Source organism: Schistocerca serialis, chromosome 5 (genome assembly GCF_023864345.2).
Source record: "Schistocerca serialis cubense isolate TAMUIC-IGC-003099 chromosome 5, iqSchSeri2.2, whole genome shotgun sequence".
Classification (NCBI taxonomy): Eukaryota; Metazoa; Arthropoda; class Insecta; order Orthoptera; family Acrididae; genus Schistocerca; species Schistocerca serialis.
In genome coordinates, this window is record NC_064642.1 from 269,253,436 (window position 1) to 269,271,094 (window position 17,659).

At 41.8% G+C, this 17,659-nt stretch overlaps 1 protein-coding gene across 2 annotated transcripts in view; it reads left to right on the plus strand.

The window, feature by feature from the left end:
* Nucleotides 1-17,659, plus strand: part of LOC126481594 (PC-esterase domain-containing protein 1A-like) — a 260,962-nt gene that overhangs the window by 226,307 nt on the left and 16,996 nt on the right. For both annotated transcript variants that reach the window (XM_050105457.1, XM_050105456.1), the window contains exon 8: nucleotides 4,636-4,709. In XM_050105457.1, the coding sequence (XP_049961414.1) occupies nucleotides 4,636-4,709 (74 nt within the window). The remainder of the gene's footprint in view (nucleotides 1-4,635; nucleotides 4,710-17,659) is intronic.

Genomic DNA, 17,659 nt, shown 5'->3' on the forward strand with positions numbered 1-17,659 from the left:
AAAAAGCTGTTTCCAGTGATAATACTTAAGAGTGCGAGAAACAATTACTTCTCTTACCTTTTCACGTCTGAAAACGATGGAAAAATTACATCAGCACAGACAAAAACACATTTTGATGTATAGAATAGAAATGGTTCGTTCAAAATGGCTGCCAGCACTGTCAGGCACTCACATCGCAGCAGCCTACTAGTTCAACTATTCGCTGCTAGGTTGCGACATCTGCCGTGGCAGCACTTGCAAAAACCCCGTCTTGCCCTCTACTCCATCTTGCCCCGCTCTCCCCTAGTCGATATGTGGTGATCGCACCACTGTTTGGTGGTGTTTTAAATCATAGGTGCTGATACTAGAGCTAACAATCTGGTGACTGTACAGAAGTGGGTAGCAGTCAGACTACCCTACCTGCTGAGGTGGAGATGGAGTTCCATGGAGCAGGTGGTGTGGAGGAAAGAGCTCCATGAAATCTAAAAATGCAAAGTTTCAAAGATAATGAATTTATTGTAATTGTTAATAATCAAGTTCAAAGTCAGATCTGTTAGTACATAGTACAGAGAGGCAGTATACGAGTTGGTAGCGTAATCATGTACTGAGGTGTAATTCTGAAGATAATGTGAGAAGGTGAACTGAAACTCACTTCTTATTACATGATGGAGTGAATGAGAATGAGAAGCTAATTTTCAGCAGCTTTATATGCAGCGTGTAAGGAGGTGAAGTATGAGTCAAGTTGGAGGAAGAAGGTACACAGGTTCAGGACACAGACTAGCTGGACCCTGATTAATAATGCTTAACAGCAACCAAATATTCAGTAAACAACATTTATTGTATAAAAGGAGTATTCAGGTGACAACTTGTTGAAGTGTTTGGTGCATGAGGCGAAGTATAACAAACCACCATGTATCCCAACCCAGTCTGAAACACTTAAAGTGTTAATCTGCTTGTCTTAGACTAGGTTTGCTCTGACATATCTCCAACGAATATTTTGTGTGTTTTATGATGACAATGGTTTTGTGGAATAAACCTTGTTCATTCAGAATTTGAAATTCTATTTATGATCAGCTGCATCAAAACCTTTGAAAATCAACAAATGTACACAGTAGATTTCTTTTGCCGCAGATCACTTAATGCCTTAAGATTTTTTTTGGAAGTTCTGAAGTTTCTCTAACAAGATATGTTTGATTCAAATCCTGCTTGCTATTCACAAAGTTCTGTTGGGCCAAAATTGTTGTGTTCTGTCAAGATGATGATATCATAATAATGTTTATGTGGTTTTAAAAAGTCATTATCCTCTATAGTCATTTACATCAGCTCAGGCTCTCTTTCTGTGTGAATTAATGTTATTCTCTCATTATGGTGTGTGTTCTGTTTTCCAAATAGAATTAAACAATGCACTGTTTTTCTTAACCAAGGTTGGTGTGGATGGATTTACAGCAGAAATGCTTAAATTAGTCAGACATTGCACTTTGTTAATAAGTCTCATGGTTTGTTTGGCAATTTCAACTTTTTATGGTGGCAAGGAACTGAGTTCATTTTATTATGTTTCTGAGACACACATATATGTGTGGTGTTTGGACAGTTGAGTAGCGTGCATGTGTGTGTGTGTGTGTGTGTGTGTGTGTGTGTGTGTGTGTGTTATTCTTTTATTTGTTAAAAGATTTGGAGACTTTCTTTCAGTTTTTTCTGGCAAGTAACATCAGTTATACAATTTTGCTAGAAGTTTGATCTTGAGGGTTGTGGCAATTTCAATTTTTCAAAATCTTCCCTAAAGCTTCATGTGTTTTTCATATTCCCCCTAGCCTGTCTTACTAATTTGACTGTCTTTTTCTAGATTTCCAAAAATAGTTTTTGGTTAATTACTATATTTCTGTTACTCCATTGGTTAAATACCTATTGTGGTTTAACTACTACTTTGCATCCCTCATTTGTCCCAGAGTACTTCCTCCGTTTCTGCAGTGAGACTAGTTTTCATGCTGTGTCTGTTAATTTTCTTCATAGTTTTTGCCAATTTTCTACCTTTTTCGTGTATTGTTCTTTTGTGAATTACATCTGTATTTTCCAAGAGTCAAATATGGAGACAAGTTGTTTCTGTGGGGCCAGCATCTGAACTTCATTGTTGCGCATAGAACCTATATTTGTACCCCTCTTCACCCTAAAAAAAAATTATTTTTCTGTAGTTCAGATAGGATATTTCTACATGATTGGTAGGAAACTAACCAACGACTAAATTAGGTACTTGCCTAATCTTTAGTCATGATGAATTCTTCTTGAAATGACATGGATTTTCAGTTAAACATTCTGCAGAATTCAACAAGTCTTTGTCCATTTTAGTTTGTCCATTCATGTGCTGGATATTTAACAACTGTTTCCCTGTTTCTTTTCTTGATCTTACTAAAGGTATGATTATTTGATATTCTTGATACTGTTTTCCCTAGTGTTCTTCAGTTTCTCTGTCTTCTGCTGTCTTTGTTGACAGGTATATCAAAATTTGGTAGTATTTTGTTTTGTTTGCATACTTCACGGTGATTTGTCATAAGGTTGTTGTTTAACAATTTTAGACTTAGTACTGAATTCAGTATATTTTTCTTTATGGCGAATTTTAGGTGTGATACCTTTGAGTATTGGTTTATCTGTTTTACTTTTGAAGGTTCTGTAGGTACCAAAATACTTGATATTCACATCTGTAAAAATCTAATTTTTTGTAGTTGCTACTCACCATATAACGGAGATGCTGACTCGTAGATAGGCACAACAAAAAGACTGTCACAAATAAGCTTTTGGCCAGGAAAGCCTTCGTCAAAATTAGGTGACACACACACAAACACTCACACACACACAAGTGCAACTCTGACACAAAAGTGCAGTTTCTGGCAGCTGAAACCACACTGGGAGCTCGCAGCACCAGCAGTGCGTGATAGGAGTGGCAAATGGGTGGGGTAAGGAGGAGGCTGGGCCAGGGAGGGGGAGGGATAGTAGGGTTGGGGGTGGGTGACAGCGAAGTGCTGCTGGGGAGCATGCAGGGACAAGGTGGAGACACGGTAGGGTAGCCAGGTGCAGTCGTGAGGTTAGACAGAGAACATTGGATGGTTGGGTGAGGACAATGACTAATAAAGCCTGAGGCCAGGAGGGTTATGGGACTGTAGGATATACTGCAGGGAGAGTTCCCAACTGCGTAATCCAGAAAAGCTGGTCTTGGTGGGAAGGATGCGTATGAAACAGGCTGTGAAGCAAACATTGAAATGAAGGAGGTCATATTGGGCAGGTAATCAGCAACAGAGTGCTCCACTTATTTCATGGTCACAGTTTGTCAGTGGCCGTTCATGAGAACAGGCAGCTTGTTGGTTGTCATGCCCACATAGAATGCAGCACAGTGGTTGCAGTGTAGCTTGTAGATCACATGACTGGTTTCACAGGTAGCCCTGCCTTTGATGGGATAGGTGATGTTTGTGACAATACTGGAGTAAGTTGTGCTGGGAGGATGTATGGGACAGGTCTTTCATCTAGGTCTGTTACAGGGATATGAGCCATGAGGTAAGGGGTTGTGTAGGGATGGACAAGTATATTGTGTAGGTTCGGTGGATGGCGGAACACCATTATGGGAAGGGTGGGAAGGATAGTGGGCAGGTCATTTCTCATTTCAGAGCACTGCAAGAGGTAGTCGAAACCCTGGCAAAGAATGTAATTCAATTACTCCAGTCCTTGGTGGTACTGAGTTATGAGAGGAATGCTCCTCTGTGGCCAGACAGTGAGATTTTTGGAGGTGGTGGGATACTGGAAAGATAAGGCTGGTACATTTGTTTTTGTACAAGATTGGGAGGATAATTATGGTTTGTGATGGCTTGAAGGAGACCCTCAGTATATTTCGAGAGTGACTGCTCCTCACTGCAGATTCAACAACCGCAGGTAGCTAGGCTGTGTGGTAGGGATTTCTTGGTATGGAACAGGTGGTAGCTGTCACAGTAGAGGTATTGCTGGTGGTTAGTAGATTTGATATGAACATAGCACTGATTTACCATATCTGAGGTGGAGGTCAACATCTAGGAAGGTGGCTTGCTGGGTTGAATAGGACTAGGTGAAGCAAATAGGGGAGAAGCTGTTGAGGTTTTGGAGAATGTTGATAGGGTGTCCTCACCCTCAATTCAGATTGCAAAGATGTCATCAGTGAATCTGAACCAGGTGAGGGGTTCAGGATTCTAGGTGTTTAGGAAGGATTCCTTTAGAGGGCTCATAAATAGGTTGGCATAGGATGATGCCAATGTGTTGCTGAGCACACTGCCCAACACGACATCCTTCATTTCAGTGACTGCTTCGCAGCCTGTGCCATATGAATCCTTTCCACCAACATCAGCTTTTCTGAACTGTGCAGGTGGGATCAGAACCCAGTTTCCTAGAACTAGAGGATTTATGATGGAGAGACACTGACCAACTTACTGCTTGCTAGGGGTTAGCTGCAACTTGTATATAGGTAAGCCATAAAGTGGTTCTTCCATCTTCCTTGCGACTGAGATGGTGTTATTGTTGTTATTATTATTATTATTATTATTATTATCACCATGAATGTTTTTGTACAGATGTAGTTACTTTGCAATTACTTTAAAATAATGCATATTTTATTTGACAAATCATGATGTTTGAATGTTCCAGGCGAGCACCAGATGGTGTACATTGGACACCAGTACCAGTGCGGCATGTAACAAATTTGATTTTGACTCACATAGGTAAGTAATTTGCATGGTCAGTCCTCTCTCTCTCTCTCTCTCTCTCTCTCTCTCTCTCTCTCTCTCACACACACACACACACACACACACACACACACACACACACACACACACACACACATATTCACGCGCACTTGTTATGTGGACATAGGTCACGCATCAGATGAGTGTTACCAACTTCCGTCACACAACTTAACATCGCTATCAAACCTCAAATGATATTAATTTATGAATATGTTAATTTTTATTTGGCCTACTAATTGTTATTGATTTCAGCCCATACATCAGTACCAGAATGAGATGTAGTTTGTACTATTTGCTCTTGGAATGTTCTTTGAAATATTAGTGATATGATTTGGAAAAATTATGTATTCAATTTTATTTTGAATAGATGATTTATAGCTGTCAAGTACCTAAAAAAAAAGTTTTGCACAATAGTGTATGTCATATCTTCAATGAAATACTACCAGTTTGTCATACAGGTAATTCGCAGGCATTAGGAAAGATATTAATTATAGTTTTTCCATGATACCGTATCAGTAACTCCAAATCCAAAAGCAGGGTCATCAGTGAAATACAAAAATTACCACTGAAAGAAATTTTATTATGAACTCCAGCATACAGCCAGAATAGAACTGGAATCCTGGAATACTGGTGGTTGAGTTTGGACTGGCGATCCGCACCGCACCACAAAAGCAAGCAATGCTAACCATTGTGTCACACTGCAGGACCACAGCAAGTGGCATTCTCCTGGACAAACAGCAACCACTGCTTCGTAGGAGCTGATTACAGCATCCTGGATCTAGATGTTGTCAGTGGTCATCTGTATGGCAGTGCTGGCTGATCTTGCTGTCTGCTCATGTTGTTATATCCTCTTCACTATGGTAAGTGTTGATGAAGGTAGCCCAGCTTTTCAAAGCTTTGCAATAGTTAAGTAGGTCTTCAGTTTCCTTGAACCTCCCATTGTCGATCTGCACCACTGGTCTGTAGTAAGGCTTCATACAGAGGACATGAATGTTCATACAGAGGACATGAATGATGTCCTATTGCTTTTGTTTAGTTGATGAAGGGTCTTAATTTTTGACTTCATATGTGATGTCCAACAAGCTGCAAAGGATACAATATGGCCCAAAGGAGCACTTCTAATAATCTCAGTTTCCGCACAGGTATAAAAATCAATACCAACTCTCCAGGGCTGTATCTCACTGGTGTTACAGCACTCTTTCTTTCTCTTGTTGGTACAGGTTCCGTATGTGAGCCAGCCGCCTTGCTTCTTCGTCTCCTGGTGTCACGTAGTCATGCTGAGTATTGCCCAGTTGAAACAGAAACAGTGTATCCATGATCATTTTATTCTCGCGACAATGGAGCAGAAAGAATGGTATGAAACAGGTAGTGTCTTGATTTGCAGTGTTGTCTGCAAATGGCAAATGGCACGATTCCAGTCTTGCTGCTCAAAATAAACACATGTCAAGAGCATGTCTGCCAAAGTTGTATTAAAGCATTCTGAGAGACCATCTGTCTGCAGTGGTAAACAGTTGTTTTCCTGTGGTGATATCGCAGTGTGAAATTACTGCAGATCAAGGATCCTTGCAATTTACAGAGCTTTGGCAGTCACCACAGCTTTGGCAGTCACCACAGCTTTGGCAGCTGCGTAGCGGGCGACATAGTCAGTGCAGACTTTTATTCTTTGATTCCCATTTCTTCAACTTCGGGTACCTCCACAAGAGGTTGGTACCAATTTGGTGGAATGGCATTGCTGCAGGTGGGATTGGTATCAGGTCCCTCAGAGGTAACTGCGGTGTGTGCTTCAATTGTAGGCTTTTCTTACAGTGGCCCACATTGTGTCTAATGTATCAGTAAAAATCGGGCCTGTGATTCCTGCATCTGATTCGGCCTAGAGTCATCAAGAATCCTAGATGACCTGATGTAGGAGCATTGTGGAAAGGCTTCTGGGTAGTGGGCTGTAGGAAAGCTGTGAAGATGAGCAACCATTTTTTTCCCTATTAAATCATAGTTCGTCCTAACATTGTTCCGTTTATTAATTGAAATCCTCCTTTGATCAGTTCCTCCTCCTTGAATGTTCCTGTGATTTTTAGTAGTGCTGAATCTTCCTCTTTTCAACAGCCATGTCATTTAATGCAACAAAGATGGAGATTTCATCCACTCTCCTCTGTTCCACCAAAGGATTCCTTGAAAGGCACTCAGTGTCCTAGTGTTTCCATCCACTTTTGTATACCACTGTAACATTGTACTCGTGAAGCTTTAGTGCCAGTCTCTCCAGTAAACCTGATGGCTCTTTTAGGCTAGTATGCAAGTGTAGAGAATCACAGTCAATCACCCTGGTGAATGGTTTGCCAAATTAACACGGCCAGAACATTTTGGTAGTCAAAATAACTGCAAAGTCCCCTCTCTCGGTTGTAGAGCATTACATCTCTGGAAACTTAGGTTGTCACCTTTTCAGCACTTTCCTAAATTTGCAGTTGAAATGCATACATCCAATGACAACAAATGAAAATGAAGTTCTGTCTTGGCATTTTTGTCATACAATGCTAGGACCAAAGGAGGACCTCATTCCAGGAAAGTTTGACATCTCCATGCAGTAGTTCCTGCAAAGAAAATGCCTTTATACGGAAGTCCTTTATGAATCACCAGTGGTATGAGCACATTCCGAGAAAACTTCTCACTTTGTGACTGTGCTGAAAATCAGAAGGTCTGTTGCTGCTCTTATTTTTTTCTGCATCACATCGGACTCCACCGCCATTCACTAAAAATGTGAAGATTTTTATTTTTTGGGCTGTTTAGAGGCAAGTTTCCAGATTCAGGTGGAGGCCTGCAATCTCATCATATGCAGTTTTCCAGTGGGTTGGATGTTCTTAAAAAAAAAATGACAATGTCATCCAGATGTCAAAGACACACCATCCATTTAAGATGTCGAAGGAGTTTGTGTCATATGTTTGAAGATGACTGGAATATTACACAGTTGAAATGATATAAACAAACTTACAGAAGCCTTCAGGAGTTACGAGGGCAGTCTCTTCCTAGTCAGCTTTGTCAATCTAGATTGCCAGTAGCTTGTCTTCATGTCCATAACTAACAAATACTTTGCTTCTTCCAAACAGCAAGGGTGTTGTCGGTGGGTAGACATCTTTCTTTGTAATGTTGTTCAGTTGTCCGTAGTCTACACAGAAATGCGATGTGCCGTTCTTCTTCACAAGGCTCACAAGAGAGGACCAAGGAATCTCTGAAGATTCTGTGTCATCAACTTGAAGCATCTTTTCCATTTCCTCTCGGATTACCCATTTTTTAGCTAGCGAGAGTCCTTGAGAGCACTGGCTGACTGGTGAATGACCCCCAGTGTTGCTATGGTATTTTTACCATGGACCACTTGGTTTGCTTTTTCTCCTCTCAGGTCTTGAAAGCATCTGAAAAGACTGTCACTCACCGATGTTATTTCCTGTTCAGGTCAGATCCTGTTGGCAGTTTGATAATAGCCCTTCATTGTCTGTAGTGATGCAGAGTCCGATTCATCATCACTGAAACTAAGCTGTCCTTACTAGACATGAAGCTGCTCATGACGATTAGTGATCAAAGTTCTCCTTTACCACCTACAGTGCTTATGGTCACATGTGTATTTCTTTTCTGAGGCTGAGTAGCTGATTGCAGTCAACAAAAGCTTCACAGTTTAACTGAGCATCTTGATTGAGGCTTGAACTCGACTATTTAGTGTTGGCGAGGTAACATCATCTTCAGCAGCAAATAGGTACCCCATGCCATCTTTGTTCCATATGCTTGTTGGAATAACTTTGTCAATCCGGAGCCCTGGCACTTCTGATGCCTGCAAGAAGTCTCATATTTGAATAACACAATAGCTACATTCTGTGAAAACAACAAATCGAAAGAGCTGTGTTTTATGATTGATAGTTATTCATGCAAGACGCGTTCTTTTGGGTTGAACTCACTTAGTTTTCCTGAAGTCAGAGGCTAGCCGAGCAGCCAGTACCTTGGTACAACTACAGGTAACAGCTGATGCGTTCAGGGAGTGGTGCATACAGCAATGGACTTCATCCTATAGGTCAACTATTATAGTCTGCAGTTAACTGGCATGGATAGAACTATTGTAATGGTTGATGTCTTGTGGTGTAGTTGTCATTGAAACTGCACATTCTTTCTCTGCAGTAGCATACATGGTGTCCACAAGGGAAGCACGCTGCCATGCTGTCCTTTTGTTCAAATGTCTGTTCTTCTATGGGGCGTTGCACTTGGCGTAGGAGTTGGCTTACCTTTGTTCTCTGGTGCTGGGTTATCATTAAATGGTTGCAGCATAAGTCAATTAAATTCTTCTGGGTTTGAGGCCGCATTGTCAACTATAAAATTCCAATGTTTTCCGACTGTTGCAAGGAGTCTTCCTCAGGGTGTATTGCTAACTGCTGAATGAGCACTAGTTTGGTTACTTACATACTATGGAGGAGTGCTGTCATTGGATATGAGGGTGAGGAGAAAGGGTATTAGGAGTTCATTTTAAACTAAACGGAAGTTACGCAAGTACACGGGTCTCTTGAAATGCGATCTTTATCGTGCAGCGTTCCTGATTTTATGGCACCGCTGATTTGTTGTATTGTTTGAAGCAGATATATCTCTCGTGTTCAGTTAACCTTCTGCTTATTAGACGTCCAGTCTCACATACATACACCAGTCCACATTCGCACCCGATTTCATAAACTCCAGCGGCATGAAATTTGTCAATAGTATCTTTCGTTGAGCTCAGAAAGTCTTTCATTTTGTTGTTGCAACGAAAAGTCAGCTTAATACCTGGCCGGTGGAGAATTTTGCCTAGACGTTCAGTAACCCCTTGTACATATAGTAGTAGAACAGTGTTGTGTGCTTTGTTCTGCATGTCCCTGTTGCCCTCCTCCTTCGGCGCCATGGTTTTGTGTATCATCCTGATGTCATAGTCATTAGCTCCAAAAATGGACCTGAGGTTCTGTAGTTCAGCTTTCAGATTGTGTTCATCACTGATCCTGTTGGCTATCTTAGTTAAAGTTTGCAGGGCCAATTTCTTTTGCATAGGATGGTGGTGGGAGGATGCATTTGGGTACCTGTCTGTGTTGGTGGGCTTACAATAAACTCTGTGTCCAAGCTTCCAGTCAGGCTTACGGTAAACTTCCATGTCGAGAAAGAGCAATACCAGTTATTTTCTATCTCCATGGTAATGTGAATTTAGCTGTGCTACTGGTTGAGATGTTGGTGGAAGTTCTGGAGCTCTTCCTCTCCACGTTGCCAGATAACAAAGGTGTCATCAACACATCATAGCCAGCAGTCAGGGCGTAATGGTGTGGACTGGAGTGCTGCTTCTTTGTACGCTTGCATAAAAATGTCTGCTGCGGCAGGCGGAAGAGGGGAACCCATAGCTACTCTGTCCATCTGCTCGTAAAAAAATATGGATCTGCGACATTCGTGGTAGCCTCAACATGAACAACATAAAACTGGGTGAACTGTACCTCTTTCTGAGTGGAAAACTGGATGAGGATGATTGGGAGAAAGTAGACAGGTTAACCTCCCAACAAGCCATAAGGTCAAGTGCAAGTACCACCAGTCGCCAGATTATGAAGTTCGACAAATTGCAACGGAAAACAACAATGAAGGACCGATTCTGGACAAGCGACGAACAGGGGTGAAGCTGTCCAGCCACACCTTGCAGCCACACACATGCTGGCTAAAGGGATGAACTATGCAATCGCATCGAAACTAGTTCCAAAAGAAGACATTATCGAATCAGTGAAGGCCTCAGTTTGTCATCTACCACAACCAGAAGCAGAGAAGATTCGACAGGAAACAGTACGAGTCTTGGCTCACGCAAAGCCTCCAAAGCAAAACATCAGTAAGGAGGAACATCTTGCCATCAACTCTCAGATAGTGGTAATACAGGTGGACAAGAGCAATGCCACCGTAGTGCTGGACACAGTAGATCATGATAAGCGGATGGAGGATCTTTTGAAGGAACCCGTTCACTATAAACAAAAGGGAGATCCGATGGCCAAGGTAATGAAATCGATGCAAACTAGGATGAATTTTGACATGACCCAAAGACTCCATCCACAAGTGCCACAGCCACTGAGAATATATGGTGTACCAAAGACCCACAAAGAAGCCTGTCCTTTATGGCTGACAGTGAGTAGTATTAACTCATCAACCTACAAATTAGCGAAAGAATTGGCTCCGAAGCTTAGATGTTCAGTGTGCCACACAGATTCATACATCAAGGACTCCACCCATTTTATAGATTTTTTTGAAAGAAAAGGGTGTCTCAGATACTGATCTGATCATCAGTTTTCTCGTGAAATCTTTGTTCATGAATGTACCCCTGACAGACACCATGAAAATCTTTGAGGAACGCATGGCACATGATATCTGCAAGCTAGTGTGCCGCTGTTTGATGACCACCTATTTCAGGTGGAAAGGGGATTTTTATGAGCAGACAGACAGTGTAGCTATGGGTTCCCCTCTTTCGTCTTCCACAGCAGACATTTTTATGCAAGCATTCGTAGAAACAGCACTCCAGTCAACACCATTACGCGCAGAACGCTGGCTACAATATGTTGATGACACCTTTGTTATCTGGGCACACAGAGAAGAAGAGCTTGAGAACTTCCACCAACATCTCAACCAGCAGCACAGCAAAATTCACTTTACCGTGAAGATAGAAAAGAACGCTGCCTTTTCTCGACATGAAAGTTTAACATAAGCCTGACAGGAAGCTTGGACACAGAGTTTGTAGGAAGCCCACCAACACAGACAGGTACCCGCATGCATCCTCCCACCACCATCCTATGCAAAAGAAATCAACGCTGCAATCTTTAACTAAGAGAGCCTACAGGATCAGCAATGAACGCAATCTGAAAGCTGAACTACAGAACCTCAGGTCCACTTTTGGAGCTAATGGCTACGACATCAGGATGATACACAAAACCATAGCACCGAAGGAGGGGGCCAACAGGGAAATGTAGAACAAAGCACAGAACACTGTCCTGCTACTATACGTACAAGGGGTTACTGAACGTCTGGGCAAAATTCTCTGCCAGCCAGGTAGCAACAACAAAATAAAAGACTTTCTGGGCTCAACGAAAGATACAATTGACAAATTTCATGCCACCGGATTTTATGAAATCGTGTGCTAGTGTACGTAGGTGGGACTGGGCGTCCAATGAGCAGAAGGTTAACTGAACATGAGAGATGTATCCACCTTAAACAATACAACAAATCAGCGGTGGCAGAAAATCAGGAACAGTGCAGGATGAAGAGCGCATTTCGAGAGGCCCGCATACTAGCGAAACAGCCGTTTAGTTTAAGGAGGAAGATTAGAGAGGCTATAGAAATAGCTAAGCGACCTGACAATTTGAATAGAGAAGACGGGTACCGACTTGAGTGTCTTGGCTGCCAGCAGTGACAGCTTTGCAGAAAGACAGCTCTCACAAAGCAACAGGCGTGCGGTAGGCCACAGAGTGCTGACGCATCCTAGTCGATACTAGGCAGTTAGTAAACAATGCTATACTGCAGTTGCCGCTCAGTTTTCTGTTCGCCGATTTCCACCAATGACAAGCAATAAACGAAACTCCAATGGAAAACACCGATTTCCGCCAGTGACAACATGCAATTCAAAGACCAATAAAATGATTTCCTAATGCCCTTCCTCCTCACCCTCATATCCAATCACAGCACTCCTCCAAAGTATATAAGTAACCAAACTAGTGCTCATTCAGCAGTTAGAAATACTCCTGGAGGTAGGTGCCTTGCAACAATCGCCGTGACGTTGAAATTTTATAGCTGACAATATGGCCTCAAACCCAGAAGAATTTTATTGGCTGTAACAAAGGCCGCAGAAACTTACGTTTATGTTGCAACATAAGTCCGAGTCGGCAGATTTGTTCTTCATGGTGCATTCAGCTGGTGGCAGAGATTGGTGCTAGTGATGGAAGCATCTCATCTTCAGCATTGTCTTACCTCCTGATATAGTGGGTCAACATTCATGGCTGCTATCTTTTGTTTACATGTTTCGACAATTATGTTTTCCATAAAATTCTTCCTCTTCTATCACGCCCCGACTGCTAAGAAACTCACTGACCTACATTTGAGTGATATCTATGCTTTCTCTGTGTCAGACTGTACTTTTTCACCTTTCTCTCATGTAACTGTTTCTCTAGATGCCAACAAAGTGTACAACCAAATACTGAAAGTCCTGATATTGTGATACCGACAGTAGGATGAGTAAGTGATTAGCCCAAGATGTGTGTGCAGATGTCAAATGGAATATTACATTGTATGAAAGTATCTAACAACATTATCTGTCATCAACAATCTTTTTCACCATAATAATTTAATAAGTGTTAAGTCAGTCTTACATGTTGAAGTTATGGCAATTATCATCTTCTATTGAAAAGGTCTCTTCTTACACATGATGCTGAAAAGAATTCAGTGGTAACTGGTGGAAACTGAGAGAGCCTGAGACAGAGTGCATCGGTAAAATATGAGAGAAGGGAAAAATATGTCGGAAGACAATGCCCCTGTCAAGACATTCTTTGACAATGGGAAAAAGCAAAGGATTCAAAGTACAGATTTAAGGATATCTTAACATATTCAGCAGGTTTGGCTGAAGATGTTACCCAGTGAAGATGTTATAGTATATGTAGAAAGGTATTTTGAAGTCCTTACAGAGTTGCACTTTATCAAGTTGAATGTACTCAATAGATGAATGTGAATGCTATATATCGACCTGTAAGAGGATTGTGTCAAAAAACTAAGTGCTGTTTGATACAACAAGAGCATTGCACAGGTAGGCGGAGAATTTTCATGTTGTTCTGTGTGATGGTTCTCTCCTTCACGAAGTGATCATTTTGTTAGTTTCAGAGAAGTTTGTAGAACTAGATAAAAACATAAATACTCTACCTACAGTTCAGAGTCAAATTTGGTTCCGTGTCATACATAGATCTCGTTAGTTACCAAGTCCCGCAATCCCAGAACTTGGCTGTGGATGGAAATCTAGAGTATGCCACACTGTTCTGCAGATTTTGAGCCCCTGACTGCTATGATGTCATGAGCAGCCGTCAGATGTCCCTGGAATATCTCCAACATAAATCACCACCACACCAATCCAAATAGAACCTAATTTTCTTTTTTCTAGTCTTCCATGACTCAAATCTCGGCTTTCTATGAGCTACCGCACTCATGAATCCACAATGTCAGTTCAGCTGTAAGGGTGTATATCACCAACTTCCATTGGCCACCACACGCATTTGCACTCTTACACTAGTGAGAAGAAGGTATACTTTAGAATGTCCAGCTCACTTTGCAGTTCCACTTTTATGCATAATATTTAGTTGATTGATATAGTTACCTTCACTGGATGCTTTGAGCATATATTGTAAGCTTAATTACTAATAGTGTTGCTATGATACACCTCTGTTTTTCTTGTTTCATTCTCAGAAACCACTATATGCTCTGATGATGATTTCTTTTCCGATCACCGAGCGAGGTGGCGCAGTGGTTAGCATACTGGACTCGAATTCAAGAGAATGATGGTTCAATCCCGTGTCTGGCCATCCTGATTTAGGTTTTCCGTGATTTCCCTAAATCGTTCCAGACAAATGCCGGGATGGTTCCTTTGAAAGGGCACGGCCGGCTTCCTTCCCCATCCTTCTCTAATCCGATGAGACCGATGACCTCGCTGTTTGGTCTCTTCCCCCACACAATCCAACTCTTTTCCGACACTGACATTCTGTGTCGCATACATTCCCTCAACATTTTCAATTTTGACAGAAGATTTTAATTAATGAAGAGTGGGATCCCAAACTTCACTTAAATTGAACCCTCTGCATGTTAAATTATTTGAATAGAATACATAGTTACATTGTAGAAATTAGACATCTGTATCACATTAGTGATCTTATCATATTCATAATTATAGTGTTCTAGTATTGTTTTGAGAAATTGATTTGTGTGCCTAGTTCAGTTGGGTTTGTTGTTCCTTGCCCCTGTCCTTGTCTGTTGGTGGGTTCTGCCCCCAAAAGACATGCCACAACAGCACAGATTGCAGTATACCCTATTATTAAGAATTTAGTTAGTTTTTTTAAAAAAATATTATTGACAGAGTACATTGTGGTGCATGTGACCGGGTAAGGAGTGCACCAACATTGAGACATATCAGTATTGGTTTTGTATCTTTTATGAGATGCTACGCCTGACCCTCATTTGAAGTCTTCACCAGGACAATTGGTTTGGAGATCTCAGGATCAACAGGAACGCCACCAATATGTGATTCTATACCCATCAGTAGATGAGATTATAATAAGCATAGTCTTCATCTCGACAGGAAGTGGAAGGTAACCTGGTTGGTCTAATACAGTGGTAGGAAACCTAAGATAGGGGATGGGCAGAGTCCTGAGTGCTAAAGTAATAGTGGTTACAGATACCAGAGCAGCACCTTTTTCAGGGTAGAGTGTACAGAAGGAACCACTTTTCAACAGAAGTTACATTTGAAACAAACCTTCAGTTTGCGAAAATAACTAAACTGCTTGATTCTCATCCTGCGTCAGTACAAACAGATGTTAATATAAAATTTTTGGCAATGATGAAACATTTCATTTCCACCCATTTATATCTGTCAATGTGAAATGCCAGTAAATTAGTGAACTACTTATATGCATTAATACATTAGTCATCAAAATGCCAAATTGATGTAATTTGCAACACTTAACATATAGTGGCAGCTGGTGTAGTTGTATTTAATGTTAGAGGATTTTGACTGGTATAGGAAAAAGTTGCAACATTCCTTGTGGAATTATCATCAATTTAAGAACACAGATATCCATAAATTTTGCTTGGAGCAGAATATGGAAGCGTATGCGATGGAAATAGAATTTCGTAATAAATCCTTTGCAATAGAAAATGTGCACTGAATATTTACAGAGAAATAGAGATACAAGGTGAGCTATTAACAAATCAATTTTGTGTATTTAAGAGTTAAAAAAAAGAATAATACTGGTTACCTGTGATTTAAAATGTAGATCTTCTTAAAAACTTTTCTTGTAAGAATTTTTTAAAGTTGGTAACATCATCTGTCAATTTATTTCCTATGGCAAATTTGCCTACTAGGGATGCTAATTTCTCAAAAACAGCTGTCAATAGTGTCTGTACAGGAAACTCTAATGAACAAAATTATGTACAAAATGGCCTCTCATTACATGGCATGAAGTTCCTCCATGTTACATGTTAATGCCGTTCAAGGAAAAAAAAAAAAAAAAAAAAAAAAAAAAAAAAAAAAAAAAAAAAAAATCTGCTATGAGAATTCGGGGGTGAGGTGGGGTGGGGGGTGTAGTCAGTAGCCAAAGACATGAGCTAAAGTGATACATACAGTGCTCATGATGTTAATAAAAATAAAACACCTTTATATCAAGTTCTTACTTTATCTGAAACTTCCCTCCCCCCCCCCCCCCCAAAAGGGAGGGGGGGGGGGGGGGGGGGAAGTAACCCAGATTATACAATAAAGCCATGGATTACTCCAGGAATAACCCTCAGGGGGCTCAGCATTTAGTTGCTGGGTACGGGCTTGGCAACCCTGGGGTGCCCGAGCTGGGGAGTGGGAAGCGCCACCAGTCCTTAATACCGTAAGCTCTGAGTATGCTTCAACCACCACCGTAAGGCTCGACGGTGGAACATTGTACGGTACAGAGCCCGGGGATCTTGGCTTAACTGCCTGGGTCGCGAGGATGGTATAAACCTCTATAAGAAAAACCCTCAACAGAACAGTTGCTAGCGGGCGACCTCTGGGGAACCTACCCCCCCCCCCAATTCTATTAGGCTTACCCAGGCAAGCTGGGCTCTGTCTGGGTGGACATTCCTTTCCCTAGCTGCTTGTGGGACCACCATGAAATGAAATACGAATAGTGCGCAAGCACAAGTATCTAAGAAAGGAAAGTTGAATGCTTTATAGTATGACCCCCAATCGTTTCATTCCCTGCCCACACCAGGGGAGGAACGGCGGTCTAAATTACCTGGTGAGACGTATTCTTCTCGATTTCTGGTTTTCAGCTGAACAGATGGGGACTCATTTCTGACCACAAGGCCTCAGTTTTTTGTGGAAAATTTAGAGGACATGTTTAGAGAAGTTGAGGGCATGTCTAAAATGAGGTCTGGAGCAGTCCTCATACAGACAGCATCCCCAGTACAGTCAGTTTTTTGTGGAAAATTTAGAGGACAAGTTTGGAGAAATTGAGGGCATGTCTAAAATGAGGTCTGGAGCAGTCCTCTTACAGACAGCATCCCCAGCACAGTCACAGGCATTGCTTGCTTGTGACAAGCTCGGTGATGTTGCATTCTCCATTACACCTCATAAGAGCCTCAATATGGTTCAGGGACTTAATTTTCATCGTGACCTGTTGTTGCAGTCTGACGACGAACTCCGTGCAAATCTGGAACACCGCAGTGTCCACTGTGTACGACGTGTCTTCAGGGGATTTAAAGATAGTAGGGTCGCTACCGGCACCTTCATCTTGGCTTTCGAGGGTGACACCCTGCCCTAGAAGGTCAAGGTGATGATATATCGATGTGATGTTAAGCCTTACATCCCTCCTCCCATGCGCTGCATTCAGTGCTGGAGGTTTGGGCATATGTCATCGAAATGTGACACCAACCCTACCTGTTGGGATTGTGGACGTGCCCCCAACCCTAACGTCCCACGTTCGACGGCCCGTTTGTGTCAACTGCAGACAGAAACATTCACCTTGTTCGTCAGACTGGGCAGTTTATCAAAAAGAATGGAAGATTATGGAGTATAAGACCTTGGACAGACTCACTTACACAGAGGCTAAACGCAAGTACGATCGACTTCACCCTGTGCGCATTTCATTGCCGTATGCTGCAGCAGCTTCGATGTCGGCATCCCTGGTGATGAGCCCCCA